At 44.4% G+C, this 18,315-nt stretch overlaps 3 protein-coding genes across 3 annotated transcripts; all 3 read right to left on the bottom strand.

Annotated features, from left to right (window-relative positions):
• Positions 1-9,318: 9,318 nt before the first annotated feature.
• Positions 9,319-10,033, bottom strand: LOC101763103. Its single transcript, XM_004983318.3, has one exon. It carries the CDS (start codon positions 9,969-9,971, stop codon positions 9,579-9,581), a length of 393 nt encoding a protein of 130 aa, XP_004983375.1. The 5' UTR covers positions 9,972-10,033; the 3' UTR covers positions 9,319-9,578.
• Positions 10,034-11,471: 1,438 nt separating this feature from the next.
• On the bottom strand, positions 11,472-12,874 carry LOC101762693. Its single transcript, XM_022823558.1, has one exon. It carries the CDS (start codon positions 12,802-12,804, stop codon positions 11,749-11,751), a length of 1,056 nt encoding a protein of 351 aa, XP_022679293.1. The 5' UTR covers positions 12,805-12,874; the 3' UTR covers positions 11,472-11,748.
• A 2,059-nt stretch (positions 12,875-14,933) lies between these two features.
• Positions 14,934-16,128, bottom strand: LOC101762293 (peptidyl-prolyl cis-trans isomerase). The gene has a single exon (XM_004983316.3). The coding sequence runs from the start codon at positions 16,068-16,070 to the stop codon at positions 15,510-15,512; it is 561 nt and encodes a 186-aa protein (XP_004983373.1). The 5' UTR covers positions 16,071-16,128; the 3' UTR covers positions 14,934-15,509.
• Between the last annotated feature and the right edge of the window lie 2,187 nt (positions 16,129-18,315).

Here is an 18,315-nt window from a genome sequence, read left to right as displayed (position 1 = left end):
TATTTTGTACAACTGGAAGAGTCATGACTCCTTTTTTATGGACAAGTGTTAATCTCCAATGTTGCTGGATGCAACACTCATGTTTGGCTTGTGTCCATAATGTTTACAACAAAGATTATAACATGTGCTATAAATCATTCTTCTGCCTATCGTTCAATCAACATCTTACATAGTCATATGTAAGACTTCTATACAGAATAAATGCACACACTGACATCTTTGTCGATTTCTCTATTGACAATACAAGAATTGTGACCTTTTTAGAAATTGGAAAAATAAACAAAGTTAGTTAAAAACATGAACACTGAGTTTCTATATTCATTATTTTTAGAAAGCGAGTGTTACTTGCAGTCATGAGATGGATGCAACTATATGCAAACTTGATGGATTTTGATCACAAATGATAGATGCAGAAATGTTGATTTTTTTGCTCATAGATGCAAATTCATGGCCGTGAGACATATCAATTTGTAGTGTTCAAATGTGCAATGTGAGATTAAATTAGACTAGCTACTAGCTAGTTTGTATGGATGACTGAATGTCAATGTTAAATGCTCATATTCAATGAATCGATATTAATGTTTCCTACTGTTAATGTATTCTTGTGATGACTGCATATGCACATTGGTGATAGAATAATTTTGAAGCAATTACATACTGAATATAATTGTATATATTGTGTTCCTTTGAATAGTTCTCGTTGGATTGTTGGTTGGTATTTCTGATCGTTAGTCGATTTAAATGTGTTGGTTGCTATAGATTTATCCCGATGCCACTTATAGCGACTTATAGTTAGGGTTGGTGTAACTCTATACCAAATGATGATTAGTCGCTACAAGGACTTGTACCGACCACAATGTTATCGGCCATGTGGGGCTACGGTGTAGTTATGGTTGTTTTCGTGCATTTATGTAGGTTTATGTTGGCAATGAGCTGTCTTTTCATACTACTTAATTTTTCAAAGTGTGTTTTAACACGTTGAAGAAATTAGTGGATGTTGGCAAAGAAAATTGAACCTGATTAGAGTCTATCCGCATTCAGTGGTTTATATATAGAAGTTTTGATGGTTACTTGAGATTATTTTATAATGGTAGAGGTGAATAAGTTTTAGAAAACTTAATTGTTCGGCTAGTTATTATTTGGCGATGCTTAGAGTCTACCCACGTGTTTATTAGGTGATGATGATAGGATATTTCTGACTTTATGATTTTTTTTATGGTTTATCTCTTCCAAGTGCCTTGTAAATTCATATGGAGGGTTCCAAAGAAATTTAATATTAGTAATAATAAATATTTTGTTCGGCATAAAATGGAGACACTGCGTTTAAGAAAACAATTTTGCGGATAGAAATTGGTTTTATGTGCTCAATTGTTTCAGAGAAAGTTAGGAACTATAGAAGTGGGCTGTTGTTGGAAGAATTTAATTTGGAACTGCCGCCAAGATATCGGGAAAACCAATACGATTGCGCAGTGACGCTTATGCAAAGAGTTGTACTATTGGCATCGCCACTTCGCTAACCATTCCAATTTAATTCTGATCGATAACAACAATAGACGCCTTCATGGTTTCCATCGACGGGAAGCATGTCGCGGCTTCCCCAGCAATTCCATAAATTCCGATGAACCTCAGCTTGGAGCCAAGTCCACAAGCACCTACACACGGCGTCGCGGCCAAAAATAATGGCCGAATACGGCGCCGCGGCCGAAGACTTCGTGCTGCTGAGGTGCTTCGACGGCGAGGAGTTCCGCGTGCCGTCTGCGCTGGCGAGGCGTGCCGGGGTTGTCGCGGCATGCATGGATGCCGGTGAGCACGTGGCAGCAGGGGCCGTGCCGGTGCCCGGTGGCGTCGCTGGCCGTGTCCTGGCCGCGGTGATCGCGTACTGGATCGGCCGCCACGCCGTCAGCACCGGGGATCTCGGTAGGTACGACGAGGAGTACGTCGCCGGGCTCAGCCACGACGTGCGCGTCGACATCATCAAAGCGGCGTTCCACCTGGGCGAGCGCGGGCTCTTTGAGCTCTTCGGGCCACCGGTCGCACCGTGTGCCTGATATGGCAAGTTGAAACAAAGCTGGCTATGCGAGTTCGTATTTTAGATATATATAAGTGACTGTATACGTAGAGTATTGTTGTAAGCGTGTTGCTAGCGCCGGAAGTTTGATGGGAAAATTTTCCATCGGATACTCTGTTGGTCCATTGCAACATAGAAAATAAACGTTTGCAACATAGAAAATTATTGTTTGCAACGTAAAAAAATATGTTGAAAAAATTTATTAGCCTGTTGATGATGAGGAAAAAAACCGCCATAACATCTATTTCGTGTTGCATGGAACATTTAAATCTCTCATTGAAAATGCAACATTCAGATAAAACACTTGCAACATGTGTGTGAAACATATGCAACATCGCAACATCTAAGATTTACTTTGCAATATCCACATGAAACACTTGCAACATTCTTCTAAAACATCTGAAACAATTGAAACATACGTTTGCAACATGCAGCAAACCTTGGTAGGAAGAGCACTGCACAGCGGGATTCAACGCTAAGAAACGGTAGAGGAGGAGGATGGCGGCGGCCGGCTCGGCTCGCCCCTGGCCGTAGGAGAGCGGCGCTCGGCACCCTTCCCCGTGGAGCTACTTAGGCGGCCAAGCCCATTGCCAACAGAGCAGCTCCTCCGGCAGCCGACGCGGCTTGCCCCTGGCCGCGGTGGAGCGGCAGCCCGCACCCCCAGCACTTGAGTGGCGCGCCCTTCCCAGTGATCTGGAGGGGTCTCGAAATCGCTCGCCAGCGCCGTCTTCACTTGCAACACCATCGCCACAACCATGGCATATCGCTGCGCACCACAGCGATGCCATGCCCCACTTCGATTTCTTCTTCTAAGCGGGATACAGAGCTACTGTCGCTCAAACAAGCGTGGACGAAGGAGGAGCAGTGTCTGCTGATGACACCGAGCGGAAAGGTAGCGTGGCGTCAGACGAAAAGATGGTGGAGGCGTGAAACATTACCGGCGAGCTCAGAACGAGGATCGATAGAGAAGAAACAAAAGATAAGAAGGAACAGGTTAAGTGGCTCACGATATTTCTAGTGGTTGTGAACCTCATATTTAAATATTTTTGGTGATCAGCGTTTGACGTGTCCGGACGTACGGGATAGGATGTAGTATTATTGTTGTTTATCTTTAAAGGTTTTTAGGGATGTTTGATAAATTATTGTTGCCCTCTCGGTGCTTTGGATCTTTAGGTTTATAATTACTCGAAGCAGACAAAATCGCGCGTTCGTGTGCAACCATCCCAGCAATCTACCTGTTTTGTCTATGACCCTCTTTCCCTTTTCGTCTTCCGTGTCGTCTAGCTGTCCGCACTCCGCACCCCTCTCCGTTTCGTATACCAGTTTCAATTCCCCCACTGCCCCCTGTTTATTCCAAAATATCCAACACGATTCAACATTTCTCCTGATTTTTTCCGTCCCTTCCAAATCGCCGCAGCGCCGTTTGTCGAGCTCGCCGCCTCGCCGTTTCGTCTGCATCTACAGGGAGGCGGAAGCTGGATCCAACCCCGTTTCGCCGCTCAAATCGTTTCATCTCCGACGGCGGCATTAGATCGAAGGTGATGTGGATATTGTCTTCAATCCAGTTCCACTTCCCCTCCTTTTTTGCGTGCATCGTGGCTCAGCAATTTTTTTAGTGCCTGCGGGGGAGGCAAATCGAGACGAGAGGATGCTTCCGATGTGGCCGAAACCAGGCGCCGTGCAGGTGGGCGACGGCGTGGCTGACTTTGATGTCCAACTACAGCAACGAGCGGCAGCACAAGAGCGTGATGGGTCTCTTCTACATCCTCGAGCACGAGCAACAACTGACAGCCAATAGGTCTTGTGCTTCAGCTCGCCCCTCCCCTTTTCTGATCTACCTATTTATGAATCTCTGATGCTCTCAACTTTGCTTTATCTTATCTTGTGATGGCTGCAAGCAACCTGTGAAAAGGGTTTAGTATGGTATTGTGTTTTGCTGCTTGCCATGGGGGGTACTGGGAAATCTGAAATACGCAATCTGCTTGTTTTGTTTTGGTTGAAAACTGTTCAAGCATTATAATCCTTATTCAGTGCTTCGAAATGTGTCAAAACATGTAGGTAGTGTGATTAAAATACAGGAAGGATGTTGTCTGCTTGCTTAACTCATTCAAGCATGGTTTAGCTAACAGAAGAAGTGTCAAATTGAGCCCTCAAACAATTTGTCATTAATCTCAGAAAATTTCCCAAAGGAAAGTTGACAACAATTATCTTACAGTTACAGGTAGCATCAATTTTCTAATTCAATGTTTTTCAGAAACATATGTTGGCTATTTTTTAAGGGATACTTTTTAACAGCTCGAGAATTCAATACTAAACAAATGGGATAATATAACCTGACATATCTTTTCTAATTCCCTTTTTTAGGCATAATTGCAACTGATTTAATAAACTCCCTGGTTTGTGCATTCCATAAGTCATCTGTGAAGTCCCCCTGCGTAAAGCCTGCCATATTAGTATATTGTTTTCCATTTTGATTGTTGTAGTGCATTTTTTGGGGCAGGCTGCAAATTTGGTTGACGGGACTGGATTAACTAGCGATGTTCTTATTTCTCAATGGATAAGAAGGAACATATTTTTTAGAAAACCTTTTCTTTCAGGCTGAGATGCGCAAACATTTATTTCAACAAATGTGGTGATTGTTTTCTTACTTGGTGTACAACGTCAGGTCTATGACTTGAAAGTCTAGGATGCTTACACTTCTTTTTTGCAAAGACATTCATGGTGTGAATATTATGTGAAAATGGTACTATCATTTGGGATAGGACGAGGTTAAATTGCTAGACTAGGTTTTGCTGTGGTCCAAATTATACTTCTATATTTTGCATAAAGGAAATGATTCCGATAAGAAAAAATGCCCTGGATTCTTCCTTTCTATGTCGACATATATTGGCATTCCTGAAGTTTTTCTACATGAACATGAAAGTTTTAAATCTCTAGGCCCAAAGCTTTTAATGTCTATGCCCAAAGTTGCCAAAAGTTTTTTTCAGAATGACATGAAAGTTTTTAGCTATAACACTTTAAAGTTGTGAATTGAGGGATTCAAAGTTTTATCTTACAACTTCAATATTAATTTTCTGGGTTTAATATCTTCGAATTCTTGTCCAAAGGTTCTCTCTACATGATTAGAAAGTTTCTCAGTATCCGCACTCAAAGTTTTTGATTGGGAGCTTCAGAGTTTTTAGAATGTGGCTTTAAAGCTTGAGATATCATAAGTTACAAAATGTGGTCTAAAAGTTTTTTTATTCCATCTACAAAGGTTTTGATACGTGACTTGAAAGTTAAAGATGTAAACAGTTTTCAAATGTATGATTTGATAGATTTTGAATTCCATGTACATGAATTTTAGTAAGTGACTTGAAAGCTATATGTACAAAGTTTTGAACATATGGTTTGAAAGTTTTTAATTCTAGTAGATAGAAAGGTTTTGATATGTGACTTAAAAGCTGAAAGCTAAAGATGTAGGACGTTTTGAATGTGTGATTTGAAAGTTTCTCTCATCCATGTTCAAAGGTTTTGAGCTACAAGCTTAAAGTTTTGGATATATATATATATATATATTTCAAAGTTTAGTATTGTGATTGTAAAGTTTTGGATCTAGGAGTACAAAGTTTGAAATGTGCTATTACAAAGTTCTTTAACTTGGGAGCACAATTTTGGAATTATATAGTTTTGGAGCTCTTTTTACAAAATAGTTTTTGGAGCTAGATCTACAAAGTTTATAAGATGCTAGTACAAAGTTCTTAAACTTTAGAGTGCAAACTTTGGAATTACAATGTTTTGGATCTTGTAATACAATGTTGGATATATTTTAGTAGAAAGTTCTTAAATATGGGGTGCAAATAGTTTACAATGAAGGTCAAAGAAATTGCACTTTTTTTTATGCTTAGCACTGTCTGTTTTTTTACCCAGTTTGTCTGTTTTTTTAGCAACTGTAATTTAGGGAAATTCTGCTCCGCTGATGCAACAGTTTGTTCTGTCTGTTTATGTCCTAGAGCTGTTAGTAACATTAGGATTGAGTTGTAGATGATTTTATCAACAAAGAAATCTATAGTTGGACTATAGCGTATGATCATGGCATTTTTTCAGGAATTATCGGTTAGGAATTTTAGCAAATTTTACCTTTTATAATATTTTCTCTACTGATGCAACAGTAGCATGAATAGTTGGTGGGAGTAAAATATAAGGCCATACGGTGGGAATCAGCTACGATAACAAATATGTATGCAACGGGAAGCCTTTTGTTGCATTTTTTCTCGGATAGCCCCAAGATTTGTATTGGTTTTAACATGAAGCAGACCATAGTGGGAGAAGGAGTATTTTTTTGAAACATGGGAGAAGGAATATGAACGAATAATGATATTCTACAAATGTGTTTCAGGACCATAAAAGTGTTTCCAAGCTTTTTTTTTTTGCTTTTTCACGATTCATACGCTTCTGTAGACCGAAGCCGCGGATTTGCATAAATAGTTCAATCAAATTAACTAATGTGCAATATCTTTTTTCCGCAAAACCAAAAAAGTACCGAAAATTCATTTAAAAAAACAAAAAGGCACCGAAAAAGGCACGTATTCAATCATAATTGTCCCAGCTTTGTCACGAGTCGAGGCGACCTCCAACCCATTGAAGGGTTTTGTACGTCTTCCGAAAAGTAGATAAGCAACTCTTCTTTAAAACTCATATTAAGCTCCTGTACAATATTTTTTAAAATCTATCAATATATGTTGACATTCATCAATATTTTTCTAAAAATGTCTACCTCGATTGTTACCAACATTTTTTATACGTACCAACGTTTTTTGTTAACTTATTTTACACTTACCAATTTTTTTCACACAGTACAAACGCATCCACGTGCACACACTCACCCTTACGAACATACGTACATAACTCTATCCATATGAACACCTCAGAAAGACTGAATCGACAATTCTTGAGATTGACAAAGCAATGATCACTAGCGGAACATCGTCTACCACTGAAAGAATAGTGCCGGCCAAATCTTGGAATAAATCCAGAAAAATGTGAGCGCCCGTGTTGAGTCGAGGACTCGAACCTAGGTGGACAGATTTCACCACAAAGAATCTTACCAGCTGAGCTATGCTCAGTTCGCCACTTACCAACATTATCGCTCAACAAACTTTTACACACACCAACTTTTTTTCATTCACTAACATTTTTTTGCTCACCTTTTTTTGACGTTCAACGACGCTTTCTACTAAAATAATGTTGAGATAGTTCATCTAAAATGTTGATTTTTAAAAATACAACAAAATATAATTATATTGGATCTCATTTTGTAGTATTAATTTCAACAAATATCATGATTCAATCGGATTTGAAATTGGATGCATGGTTTAAGATAAAAGATCATTAAAAAAATTAGAGATTGTTTAGATTCCCATCTTCCTCCCTCCACTCACGTCGTGACACGTATCCTCACCATGTGCTATTAGCTTCACTTCACCGTACGGTGCGGCTGCTGGTCCAATTATTACCTAGATGCAATCTAGTGTTGCACGGATCTCAAAAGTGAATCATGGGTAAGAAAAAAATCTTTTGAAAGATAGATAAGATTACCGCCTATTGAAGCCCTAGGCAGGAATTAGACGATGCCCATTATTAGCCAAATAAGCTAAGTTAGCACATATAAAGCGAAAAGAACCAGTAAATAGGCCAATATTCAACCCATCAGCCCAAGAGCCCATCAAGTCATCCCTTCGATTCGTTCGATGCCCAAACCACGCACAGCGATGCTGATCCCCCCTCCGCCTCGGCGACACCTATCCCCATCAAGGTGAAATGGAGCATGGAAACGTGAGAAATTGAGCGGAAAATGAGAGAATCGTCGACTCCACGTCTCCACGTCTCCTTAGAGCAACTTTAAGAGCTCCCTTAAATTACCCTTAAAATCTTAATAAGGGGGAAATAGAAAAAAAAGTTGCTCCAACAGGTTCCCCAAACCTCCCGCAAATTTGCGTCCACCACATCTGGAGCTATTTTTCTGCAAATTTGCGCGGTGCTCCTCCTCCCCCAATTCGCCCGCGTGCGCCCGCGATTGCCACTTGCACCTTTTTTTTCCCGCACGCGCCATATCCCCGTGCGCTGGCGCGCCATGCCGGCAGCAGGCCTTCCCCGAGAGGCGGAACAACATTAGCGGCGGAACAACATGGCTGGCTGCCGGCCGCCACTCGCCCCCGCTCCAGTCACCACGCGGCCCTCGTTGCAAGAACAGGAGTGAGGCGGGGCGGCATTCCAACGTAGGAGCTCAGCCTCCCAGCGCAGAGCCTTGGCCTCCCTGGACAGTGGACGAGAAAGGCTGGTGATGGGTGAAATGGATGCGGGACAGTAAGGGGAAGCTGCTGGTGCGAGGAATCGAACGGAGGCGGCCAAGATACAGCGGATTTGGCCGTCAGCAAGCTCTGCTCGAAGGAGCGATGGAGCTCCGTTCTGGAGGTAGGGGTGGCTCTGTTCTGGAGGTAGGCCCAATTACGATGATGTGGCAAATATTGAGGGCTATTATTGACGTTCTACTGTAGGTTGATATGTTTTTGGGGAAAGAAAATTTTACATAGTCCCTAATACACTATTTTGGGGAAGAATTTTTTGGAAACTTTTGAAGTTGCTCTTATGTGAGAGTAGCTATGCGAACGCCCCTGGCGTCCCCCTGGAAGTCTAGTCGGCTAGTCGGCGATCCCTTGACAACTATATCTTGAACACAGCTAAATTCATATGTGCAACTTAAAATTTAAAACATGGACAGGGGACCTTGCATAGTAATCCAAATCACATGTGATTGAATCAAGTTGCGCTATTTTGTGGTTAATAGATCCGCAATGCGTGCATATACCAGTTTTCACCCAGGGTTTACGTTATTCGATCGATGGGATGCTTAATAGATCCACGGAAACAGGAAGCGACTCAAGGGTACCGATTCTAGCGAGCGCAAATCATCTTGGCAACGTCATGTTGTTGAATAAGCACGGAGAATGAAGGCGATAGCAGGGGCGGGGCAGAGGCCCGACGGTGCAAGTATGGCTGAGGCTGAGCCTGAACCTGCACCAGGGTTCACTCGTTGATGTTCCGATCCTCCATCACGTTAACTTTTGTCCCCCTTTTTCTCTGGTACTGATTGCACCAAATTCACAGTAAATTAAAGTGTACAGTTTGAATTGTGTTCCAGTTCAAGGGAGGATATATAATTTTGTTTGCCAATATCGCATCATTTAATTTCTGCTTAATTTGATCTTAAGACAAATTTTGGTATTAAATTTGCACTCCCACATTTGCAAGAAACATTTAGAGGACAGCCAAAGCACAGCGCAACATAGATTGCAAATAAGTACTTCAATCAAAACTTGTCCTCTTCACAAAATACTACTACCATATATAGGCATGTAGTAGCAGATAAAAACAGGTAATGGGGACGCTAGGGCAACTATATAATCCGCATGATAAAAACGCCATGAACTTGGGCCCGCGAGATCTTGATCCGGTGGTGGTGGGAGCTCGATCAGGCTCTAGTGGGCCTGAAGAGGTCGAAGAGCGCCGCGTCGCCGAGGTGGTGGGCGGCGTGGATGAGGTCCACCAGCGCGTCGTGCCGCAGCCCCGCCAGGAACGCGGCGTCGAACGCCGCCCCCTCCTCCTCCTTCGCCGCGGCGCGGCCCTCCCAGTACGCGGCCACCTTGGCGACCACGGGGCCGTGCACGTTGCCCGGCACGTCCACCACGCGCTCCCCGGCCGCCGCGGCCACCAGCCCCGACCGCCCCCGCGCGAGCGCCGCAGGCACCGCGACCTTCACGCCGTCGAAGCACCGGAGCACCACGGTCGCCGCCGTCCCCTCTCCCTCCGCCGCCTGCTTCGCGTCGTGTTGAGACGCCGCCATCGTTGTTGCCGCCGCCGCCATCGTTGCAGGTTCCTTTCTTGCGTGGCACGAGAGTAGAGCAGGTTGTTCGTGTAGTCGGCTCGTTTGTGCGTGCGTGTGCGTTTGCGGACGGCGGGCGCGCAGATTTATGCGCGGGTGGGTTCGAGTCCGACGCGAGCGGCGTGTCCGGCTCGGAGCTGGAAAGTGTTGCTGGTACGTTGCGTGCACGGGTGCGCGCCGCACGAGCGGCTCACGGGCTCGCACAAACGGACGGTGCTCGGGGCAGGCGCTTTTTTTTCACCAGACAATGCGGGGGAATCGTTTCCGGATTGGGGTGGGCCGTGGGAGCCGCGCAGACGGGGTTTTGTTTGGGATTCTGCCGGGGTTTTGTGTTTGGACAATAAGCAAGCAGCAGCAGGGTTAACTCGCCCAATGTTTTTCTCCTCCTCCAGCGCCAATCCTTACATCCGCAACTTCCTCCAACCAACCATGTAAATGATGGAACCTAAGGTTAGTCTTAATGTATAGTTAATAGGACAGAGAATTAGGTATTTGTGCCAGTTAAATTTCATAGGGATGAAACTCCTCTCATCTGACGAACGAAACTTCCCCTATTACTTACCTTGTCAAATCAGGAAAATTGCTGATGTGATATTAAATTTAATGTCATGAAATTCTCTATGAAATCCCACTAAAACTGGCCTAAGAACAATCTAGCACATGACTTAGATCTTGTTTGGTTCAGCGTTTATGCAGCAGTGCGTAAGGCAGAAGCATGTCGCGTAGAATCGCTGGTTTGCTCGCTTCTTGCTGTTGAAAACATGCATCCACGCGTTGAAGCGTGTTCCACACAAGCGCGAAATGTTCGGCAGGTCTTGTGCTTCTTTCGGCTTAAACGCAGCGGATAAGCGTATCCAGACATGGCTTATACGTGGAATCTTACATAAAATTGATTTCTTCATTGAATCGATGATTCCCAATATTTGGCACCCAAAGACTCTAAATATTTTACATCTCCAAATATTTCCTTGTTGCCTTTATGAAGCTGTTTAGAATATTTGACATATTTATTGTGAATCCATGATCTGCCCAACAATATTGTTGACGAGCTCGCTAATTCGCTCGCCGCCCATGTGGAAGATGTTGCGGATCCGCAAGCTGACATGAGCAAGCCTTTTTGTTGTACTGAAAAACGATGTATACCATCTTGCCATATTTAATTATACTTCACCGATGCAGATGTCTTAATGGTTTACATCTTTCTTCACTGGTCCTAAAAAATATTGAAAACACTTTATAAAATTAACTAGAGATGAAATTAGAAATGATATATCCCTTCGTAAACTTTCACCACTAAAACTAAAAAAAAAAGATAAAACTTCACGCGGATACTGCCATATTCACAGGCGGTCCATAATTTAAACCTTGTATGTGAAAAGACATGTGGGGTATCTGGAAAAATAGTTTTTTAATAATGCTTGAGAATAACGAGTATTTGTACAGCACAACAGCAGAGAATACAATAGAGTCACAGGCTAGTCATAACCCCAAATTAAATTGCTACTATATTAATTTTTCATAATAGAAGCAATGGAGTACATTTACCCGTTACAATATGCTATTGATTCCAATTACCCAATCACAAACATCCCTTCTTACACTGTATTTGATACACGCGCATAATTAAAAGAAGAAGAAAAAGAAACACACACACTTTCCATCACCAAATGCAACACCAAGGCATCACCCACCCCACCCTCTTGTTTAATCAGTTCGTCGCAGCCAAGCAATTGCAGCACCATCGTCAGCCATGCCAAATTTAGAGACCCACGCCCATGGTGCCAAGCACGGCTGAGACGCAGACAGCGACGCCAATGGCGGCGATATGGGCCCCACGGCCCTCTTTCCAGGCCCCACTGTCATAGGGACTGTTGTCCACTAGCGGCTGGGGATCGAACCCCGCCACGGCGCCGCCCTCCTCGGCCGCCGCGTCGTGCTCTCCCGCTCCGAGGCCAGGGCCGGCCACCCCCGCGCCGCCACCGACGGCCGCTGCTCCGCTGCCGACGTCGGCCGCCGCGTCGGGCTCTCCCTCCCCGAGCCCAGGCGCGGCCACCCCCGCGGCGCCACCGAGGGCTGCTGCTCCGGTGCCGACGTCGGCCGCCTGTGGCAGGTCGGCCGAGTGGCCGTTGCCGTCAGGTTCCATGCCGAAGGGCAGGTTGCTGCTGTGCGCGCCGAGGGGCTCGGCGAATGGCGGGAGCGCGGTGGCGAGGCCCGGCGAGCCCGGCGCGCCGCAGTGCTGCGCGTGGCGCGGCTCGTCGCTGGCGCGCCAGGCGAGCTCGCCGTCCTTGTCGCGGATGCGCATGTCGCCGTCGTCGACGAGCTCGAGCGTCTCGAGGAAGTTGGTGCCGTCGGTGTTGGTCTCGCCGTGCCACACCTCCTCCCTGCCGTCGAACACCTCCAGCCCGTGCCACGAGAAGAGCAGCGTGCACGTGTTCACCGTGCTGATGGGACGGCACTCCGACTCCCACACGCTCTTCCCGCTCGCGGCTGCTGCTGCTGCGGCAACGCCGTCCTCCTCGCCCTCGGCGGCGCCGCCATGGGCGCCGGCCGTCGCGGCGTCGACCACCTCGACGTAGCAGAAGTCGGCGCCGAGCCCGCCGGCACCCGGAACGGTGTGCGTGCGCACGAAGTAGGCCGCGTACTTGCCGGACGGCGACGTGAGGAACAGCACGGGCGGGCGCCCGCCGGGCGGGATGCTCGCCAGGATCCGCTGCTTGGTCACGCGCTCGATCGTCCCCAGTGGCGCCGTCGTCGCTGCCGCCAGGGAGCAAGAGAGGAGGAGGAGCAGGGTGGCGATGCAAGGGAGGAGCTCCATGGCTGCAAGGCAGTAGCTAGCTTCTGAAAGTGCTAGCTCCTTGTGTGCTTGCTCGATTGTGTGTTTGTTGCTTGTTTGGGTTGGTGTATGGCTTGGTACATGCATGCATATATATAGTCCCCGGTTGGAGAAAGGAGACGATGATGGAGTTGGAGAACGAGGATGGATTAGGATTTGATTAAAGGTCAAAGCTGATGGAAACATGCATGGGGAGTGGTTGGGTTTGAGGTTTGTTTCGTTACCGGCCTGCTCCATCCACAGTCAACGTCAGTAGGGGATTGGGTGAGACAAAACCTGGGCTTGGTATACATCTTCATGCTTTGAGATTATTTCAGTATGTCTAGGTACCCCTGGAGCGTGCATACATGTTACTCTAGTGTTGATTTTGCCCCAAATAGTAGGTTATGTTGTGTGCCGGTCCTCTAAATGGGGCTCCCACTACTTCTTTCTCTACACTTCATATGTTAATCTTTACAATATGGTTTTGGTGGCCTTGTTTTTAACTCTTTCTTCAACCTCAATCCAGTGCATACCCTGAAGGGACCGTGATACCCTAGGAGGGGGTGAATTGGGTGTTCTAAAAACTAAGAACTAAGGCTCCCAAGCACATATGAAAATATGATTAAAATATGATTCTTAGCAAGCTTTTGAACTACAATTCTACAAATTAAAATGTTCAAACAATCTTACGGAGAAGAACTGTATACATTCATACATTCAGAATTTTTTTGTGCATATGCATTTGGGATACAAGCAGAGTTGTTTTTAGTGTTTATTGGTCGGACCTCATAAGTTATAACTTCACTTTCGCTCTTTGCCAACCCGTTGGGGTGACAGAAACTGATCAAGTTTAGGTTCTGAAAAAATGGATGTTTTTTAATAACAAAAAAGTAGCTGTTTGATTGCATCTCTAGATATTACTAATTGGTAATTGGAACTGTTACAGATACAAGTATAGTTTTTCTTCTCGCAAAGAAAAGCTCATAGTTGTAAACTTGTAATGAACACTTGGAAAATATTCTTGCTTGAGTTAGGCATCCAAATTTATTTGAATCTACAAGAATTTGTTCCCACCTATGTATACGTTTCATAATCTTAGAACCTAACTCCCCCTTAAATTAGGTTGCCAATACGCTTGCCATTTGTGAGTCGTAATTGCTAGCTGGCTACAAGATAGCTACGGGCGACCTTTCTTAACCAATTGTGAAACATGGTATAACACATGGATATTCTCATACATGCACATATCCTCGCATTTATAAACTCTTCAGAGACACGTACTGGACCGACAAATAATGAAGTCACCATAGGCATTGTTGTCAATGAGCTCGTTGCCAAACAATTAGAAAATAATAAGCCAAAAATAAACACACATCTGTGTGCTGAGTCTGAGCCTTGAATAATCCAAGTGGATGGATTTTACCACAACGAACTTAACCAACTATGCTATGCTTGGTTGGCCTTGTACATTAGGTTAACGTGCAAATACAACAAAATTACCAGCATTGGCACTAGAAGACCGACTACCCTCACGGATGGCGCAAATCATGCCTGCCATAGAAGGCGCCCAGCTGGAAGGTTTTCCGCGATGACTCCGTACCTCGCTCCGGAAAATGAAATTGATGACAAGGATGGTGACAAGGTAGTGAAGGTTGCAAACCCTTCCTACGCGTGATGGACTGTGCTTGATCAGCAGCCATTAAGCTTTTTTCTTTATCTCATCTGTTTCACGAGAAGTGCTGACACAGGCCTTATACAGGATCTGAAATTTTTTAAGCACGGATCACAGTATTAAACAAAGTAAAGCTCTCACATTTATTAGCTAAGTTGTTTCGGATCTGTATGGATGTTTAACTAGAGAAATGAAATGGAAAGTATTCATAAATTAAGAAATTAGCCGATTGCACAATTGACCAAAGACATCACTGGATTAAAAGTAGTAAAGAAAGCACCACGCCAATTTTTTGTGCTTTGTGATGATATTGTCATGAACCGATGTGAATGTTGTCCTGGGTACTTTTTGACGTGCATATTGGGGAAATATCATGATTGACTGATCTCGCTTCAAATAATTGCATGTATGGTTCTCCACATTTAGAGTTGTCAGTCAACGTTTTGATTGCCATCTGTGTATGAAACGCAGCGAGTTCATTTAAATTTGAACCAAGAGCAATTCGGACGGCTCCAGGCAGCTTACCACGAAGCATCCTTCTTTTTCAAAAAGAGCTGTGCAATCCCTACACCAGACAACCCTGATGACCTTGACTCGTGCAAATTCCTCCAGCTTGGGTTGTACGCATCGCAGTGCTTGTCATGGTCTCTTGTGCAGCACTGCTCCCATCCATGGGACCTCGTGCCTGTCAACATCCCTGAAGCTTCACACACCTTCCCTTACCCAGTTGGGAAAAATCGAGCCTTCTCAAGAACATGCAAACACAAAAAGAGAATAACAATGTGTACTGAGTTCAAGGGGAAAGAAACAAGACCACTTGAATTGGCACCAAGGCAAAAGTGAGCACTTTATTAACTCAAGCACCATTTTCCCTCTCACACATCAGCATTATAGCTACATCAGTCAACACAACGAATAGGTGCACACATGAACGATGTGAGGACACAAGCACACATATGATGATCTACATAGTTTCACACGTATCTCTTGTAGTTGCACGCACAGGTGTCAAGTTTGGTAGAGAGTAAGTTAATTAGAACAGGGCGCGGTGCTTGACCTCGCCGCAGTCGGCGATGACGACGGGCCTCACCGTCCTGCCGCTCATGGACCCGGCCTTCTCGATGGCGCGCACGGCGTCCATCCCTTCCACGACACGGCCGAACGCGACGTGGCGGTCGTCCAGCCACGGCGTCTCGCCGAAGGTGATGAAGAACTGGGAGCCGTTGGTGTTGGGCCCGGCGTTGGCCATGGACACCACGCCGGGGCCGTCGTGCTTGACGGCGCTGAACCCTTCGTCGGGGAAGTACCGGCCGTAGCCGAGCGCGGACTCCCCGCCGGTGCCGTTGCTCGCGGTGATGTCGCCGCCCTGGCACATGAAACCGGGCACCACCCGGTGGAACGGCGCGCCCTTGTAGTGCAGGCGCTTGCCCGACCACCGCCCCGTGCCGCGCTCGCCGGTGCACAGCATCCGGAAGTTCTCCGCCGTGTTGGGCACCTCGTCGGCGAACAGCTCGATGACAACGCGGCCGACGTGCTCGCCACCGATGTTGATGTCCAGGAACACCCTGGGGTGGTTGCTCCTAGTCGGCGCCATTGGGAGAGAGATTGACAGAAATCGAGTGTGTTCGCAAGCGACTTGCTAGAGACTTGTGCTCAACTTGACTTGAGGCTTTTGTAAGGAGGTGATGATGGCTATATATAGAGGAGCAAATAGGACTACAGGTCTATGGACTTGGAGAGAACAACGGCTTTAAGAATAAAGAAGATGCTTACATGACAACTGTATGCTCGCTGTGGTATATATGCGTGCGATCAGGGCTTTCATAACTTTGACCGCTAATGTATGCTGCTCCTGCTCCGTTCTTTCTAATGAGATGCTATATATTGGCCTTTCACTACCATCAGTTTCAAAATAATATATATCTTTAGAATTCAATAATAAAGTTATCAAAAAGCATTAAACATTTTTCAAGTCAAATGTAATGACAGTGATATTTTTCATATGCCCAAATGTTAATAATATATTCTAATGAAGGAATTAATGGTAATTTGTAATGTTAGATCGTACAAATTCTAGAGCATCGGATGAAATGAAAAGGACGGCATAAAAAATAGCATTGTATCCTTTTTGTGAAAAATGCTTCTGAAATTACAGCTTTAGTCACAGCTGCAGCCTTAGGCTGTTGTGGCTACTAGTGGAATATTCACTGTGAAATAAAAACATGAAATTACTTGAAGTTTTCTTTGTTTCTCACGGTGCTATGATTATTCGAGTCGCTTCCGAGATAGTCACTTCAAGTTCTTTTTCTGTGTGCTTTTTTGTTCTCCTTGTGGCCGAAATTGGGATATATTCAAGTTCACACATGACACACCTTAGTCACAATAAAATTGTGCAATAAAAATGCAAAAGTTGGTTTCTGATTCGATACCCCCTACCTATTTAGCTATGAGGATCATAGGGGTATGTAGAGCATATATCGTAAGATGGGCCTTTTATCTGTGGGAATATATTGGACACTAGATTAATTGGGCTAGGTTATACGGCGGATGCACCAGTGTCTTATCTTGATTAGCTCACTATATTTGATATGCAAGATAGCATGAATGTGCACGCATTCATGATTAACACACATGACATGCTCATGGGACGTGAAACTACGTGATTGGTAGAGTTTGAATCTGTGGGGTGGGGCTACCTTTTTTCTTTGTTTTTGCTCAAATTCTGCGTACAGAACAAGCGAAGTGGGTATTACAATTTCAGGGACAGGCATCTAGGAGCCTTGAGTAGAGGATTTTGTTTAAATTTACCACGTATTAGTATGTGGTGAAACCGTCGCCTACATAGTACAGTTAATTTCTGAAATACATCTATAAAAATATACAATCTTAATATATATGCGATACCATACATATTATTAGCATATATAAAGTACTCTCTCCATCCCAAATTATTAGTCGTTTTGAATTTTCTAGGCTTATATTTTTACTGTGCATCTAGACATAATATATATAATATATATTTAGATGCATAGCAAAACATATAAATCTAAAAAATAAAAAACAACTTATAATTTGGAATGAAGAGAGTATTTACTAATTTGCAGACACCCACAAGTTAGAGCGGTCCACAGAAAAATACCGCAGACCCACTAACCTAAAACAAAATTCTGTTCAAGTATTGAGTTTTACTGTATATGCATGCATGAAAGCAATGGATAGATTTTCTCAAAAGTAGTTCCGTTAGTACCTTTATTTGTATTTTACCAGTATAATATAAATGGTGGCAATGGCTGTGGAACCTGTCAGTGTTTAAAATTATATTTTTCTTCTAGCAGAGGCATTACATTTGTTTTATGACAGGTTCATTCCTCGGTAGAAACCGATGCAGCAAGTGTCAACTTGTCTATCGTGGTAAAAAGGTCACTTATCAAAGAGGTAACGATTATTCTATTCTACATTGCGATATCAATCAAATTCTAATTTATATCTTCGCCTAACAAAATGTGCGGCACCCATCGAGCTGATGACTGTGTATATTCTTCGCCTAACAAAATGTAAACGTAATAACAAGGCGAAGATTCTCATTTAGTTGTAACGCACCTATGTATATTCTTCGTGAGGCGCAAGACACCGTACCAAAAGGCCAACAAAACTTCAGCTATTCGTCATTCAGTAAGAGTCAACGAATATTATCTGTATTTTAATCTACATCTCACGAAACTTGCCGACCATAAAAACAATTGCTAGGTTGCTGAGACAGACCGCACGCATTCTCTCGTCCTCTGCAGTCTGCACTGTGCTGCGCAAGCCGTCCCTTTTTTTTTTGTTTGCCCCGCTTT

This window comes from Setaria italica, chromosome IX, assembly GCF_000263155.2.
Source record: "Setaria italica strain Yugu1 chromosome IX, Setaria_italica_v2.0, whole genome shotgun sequence".
Lineage (NCBI taxonomy): Eukaryota > Viridiplantae > Streptophyta > Magnoliopsida > Poales > Poaceae > Setaria > Setaria italica.
The sequence above is the reverse complement of the archived record's forward strand: the minus strand, read 5'-3'. Positions and strand labels throughout refer to the sequence as shown.

What these genes read in the sequence shown, in the direction of transcription:
- LOC101762293 (XM_004983316.3), bottom strand. Translation starts at nt 16,070, where the DNA reads ATGGCGCCGACTAGGAGCAACCACCCCAGGGTGTTCCTGGACATCAAC.
- LOC101763103 (XM_004983318.3), bottom strand. Translation starts at nt 9,971, where the DNA reads ATGGCGGCGGCGGCAACAACGATGGCGGCGTCTCAACACGACGCGAAG.
- LOC101762693 (XM_022823558.1), bottom strand. Translation starts at nt 12,804, where the DNA reads ATGGAGCTCCTCCCTTGCATCGCCACCCTGCTCCTCCTCCTCTCTTGC.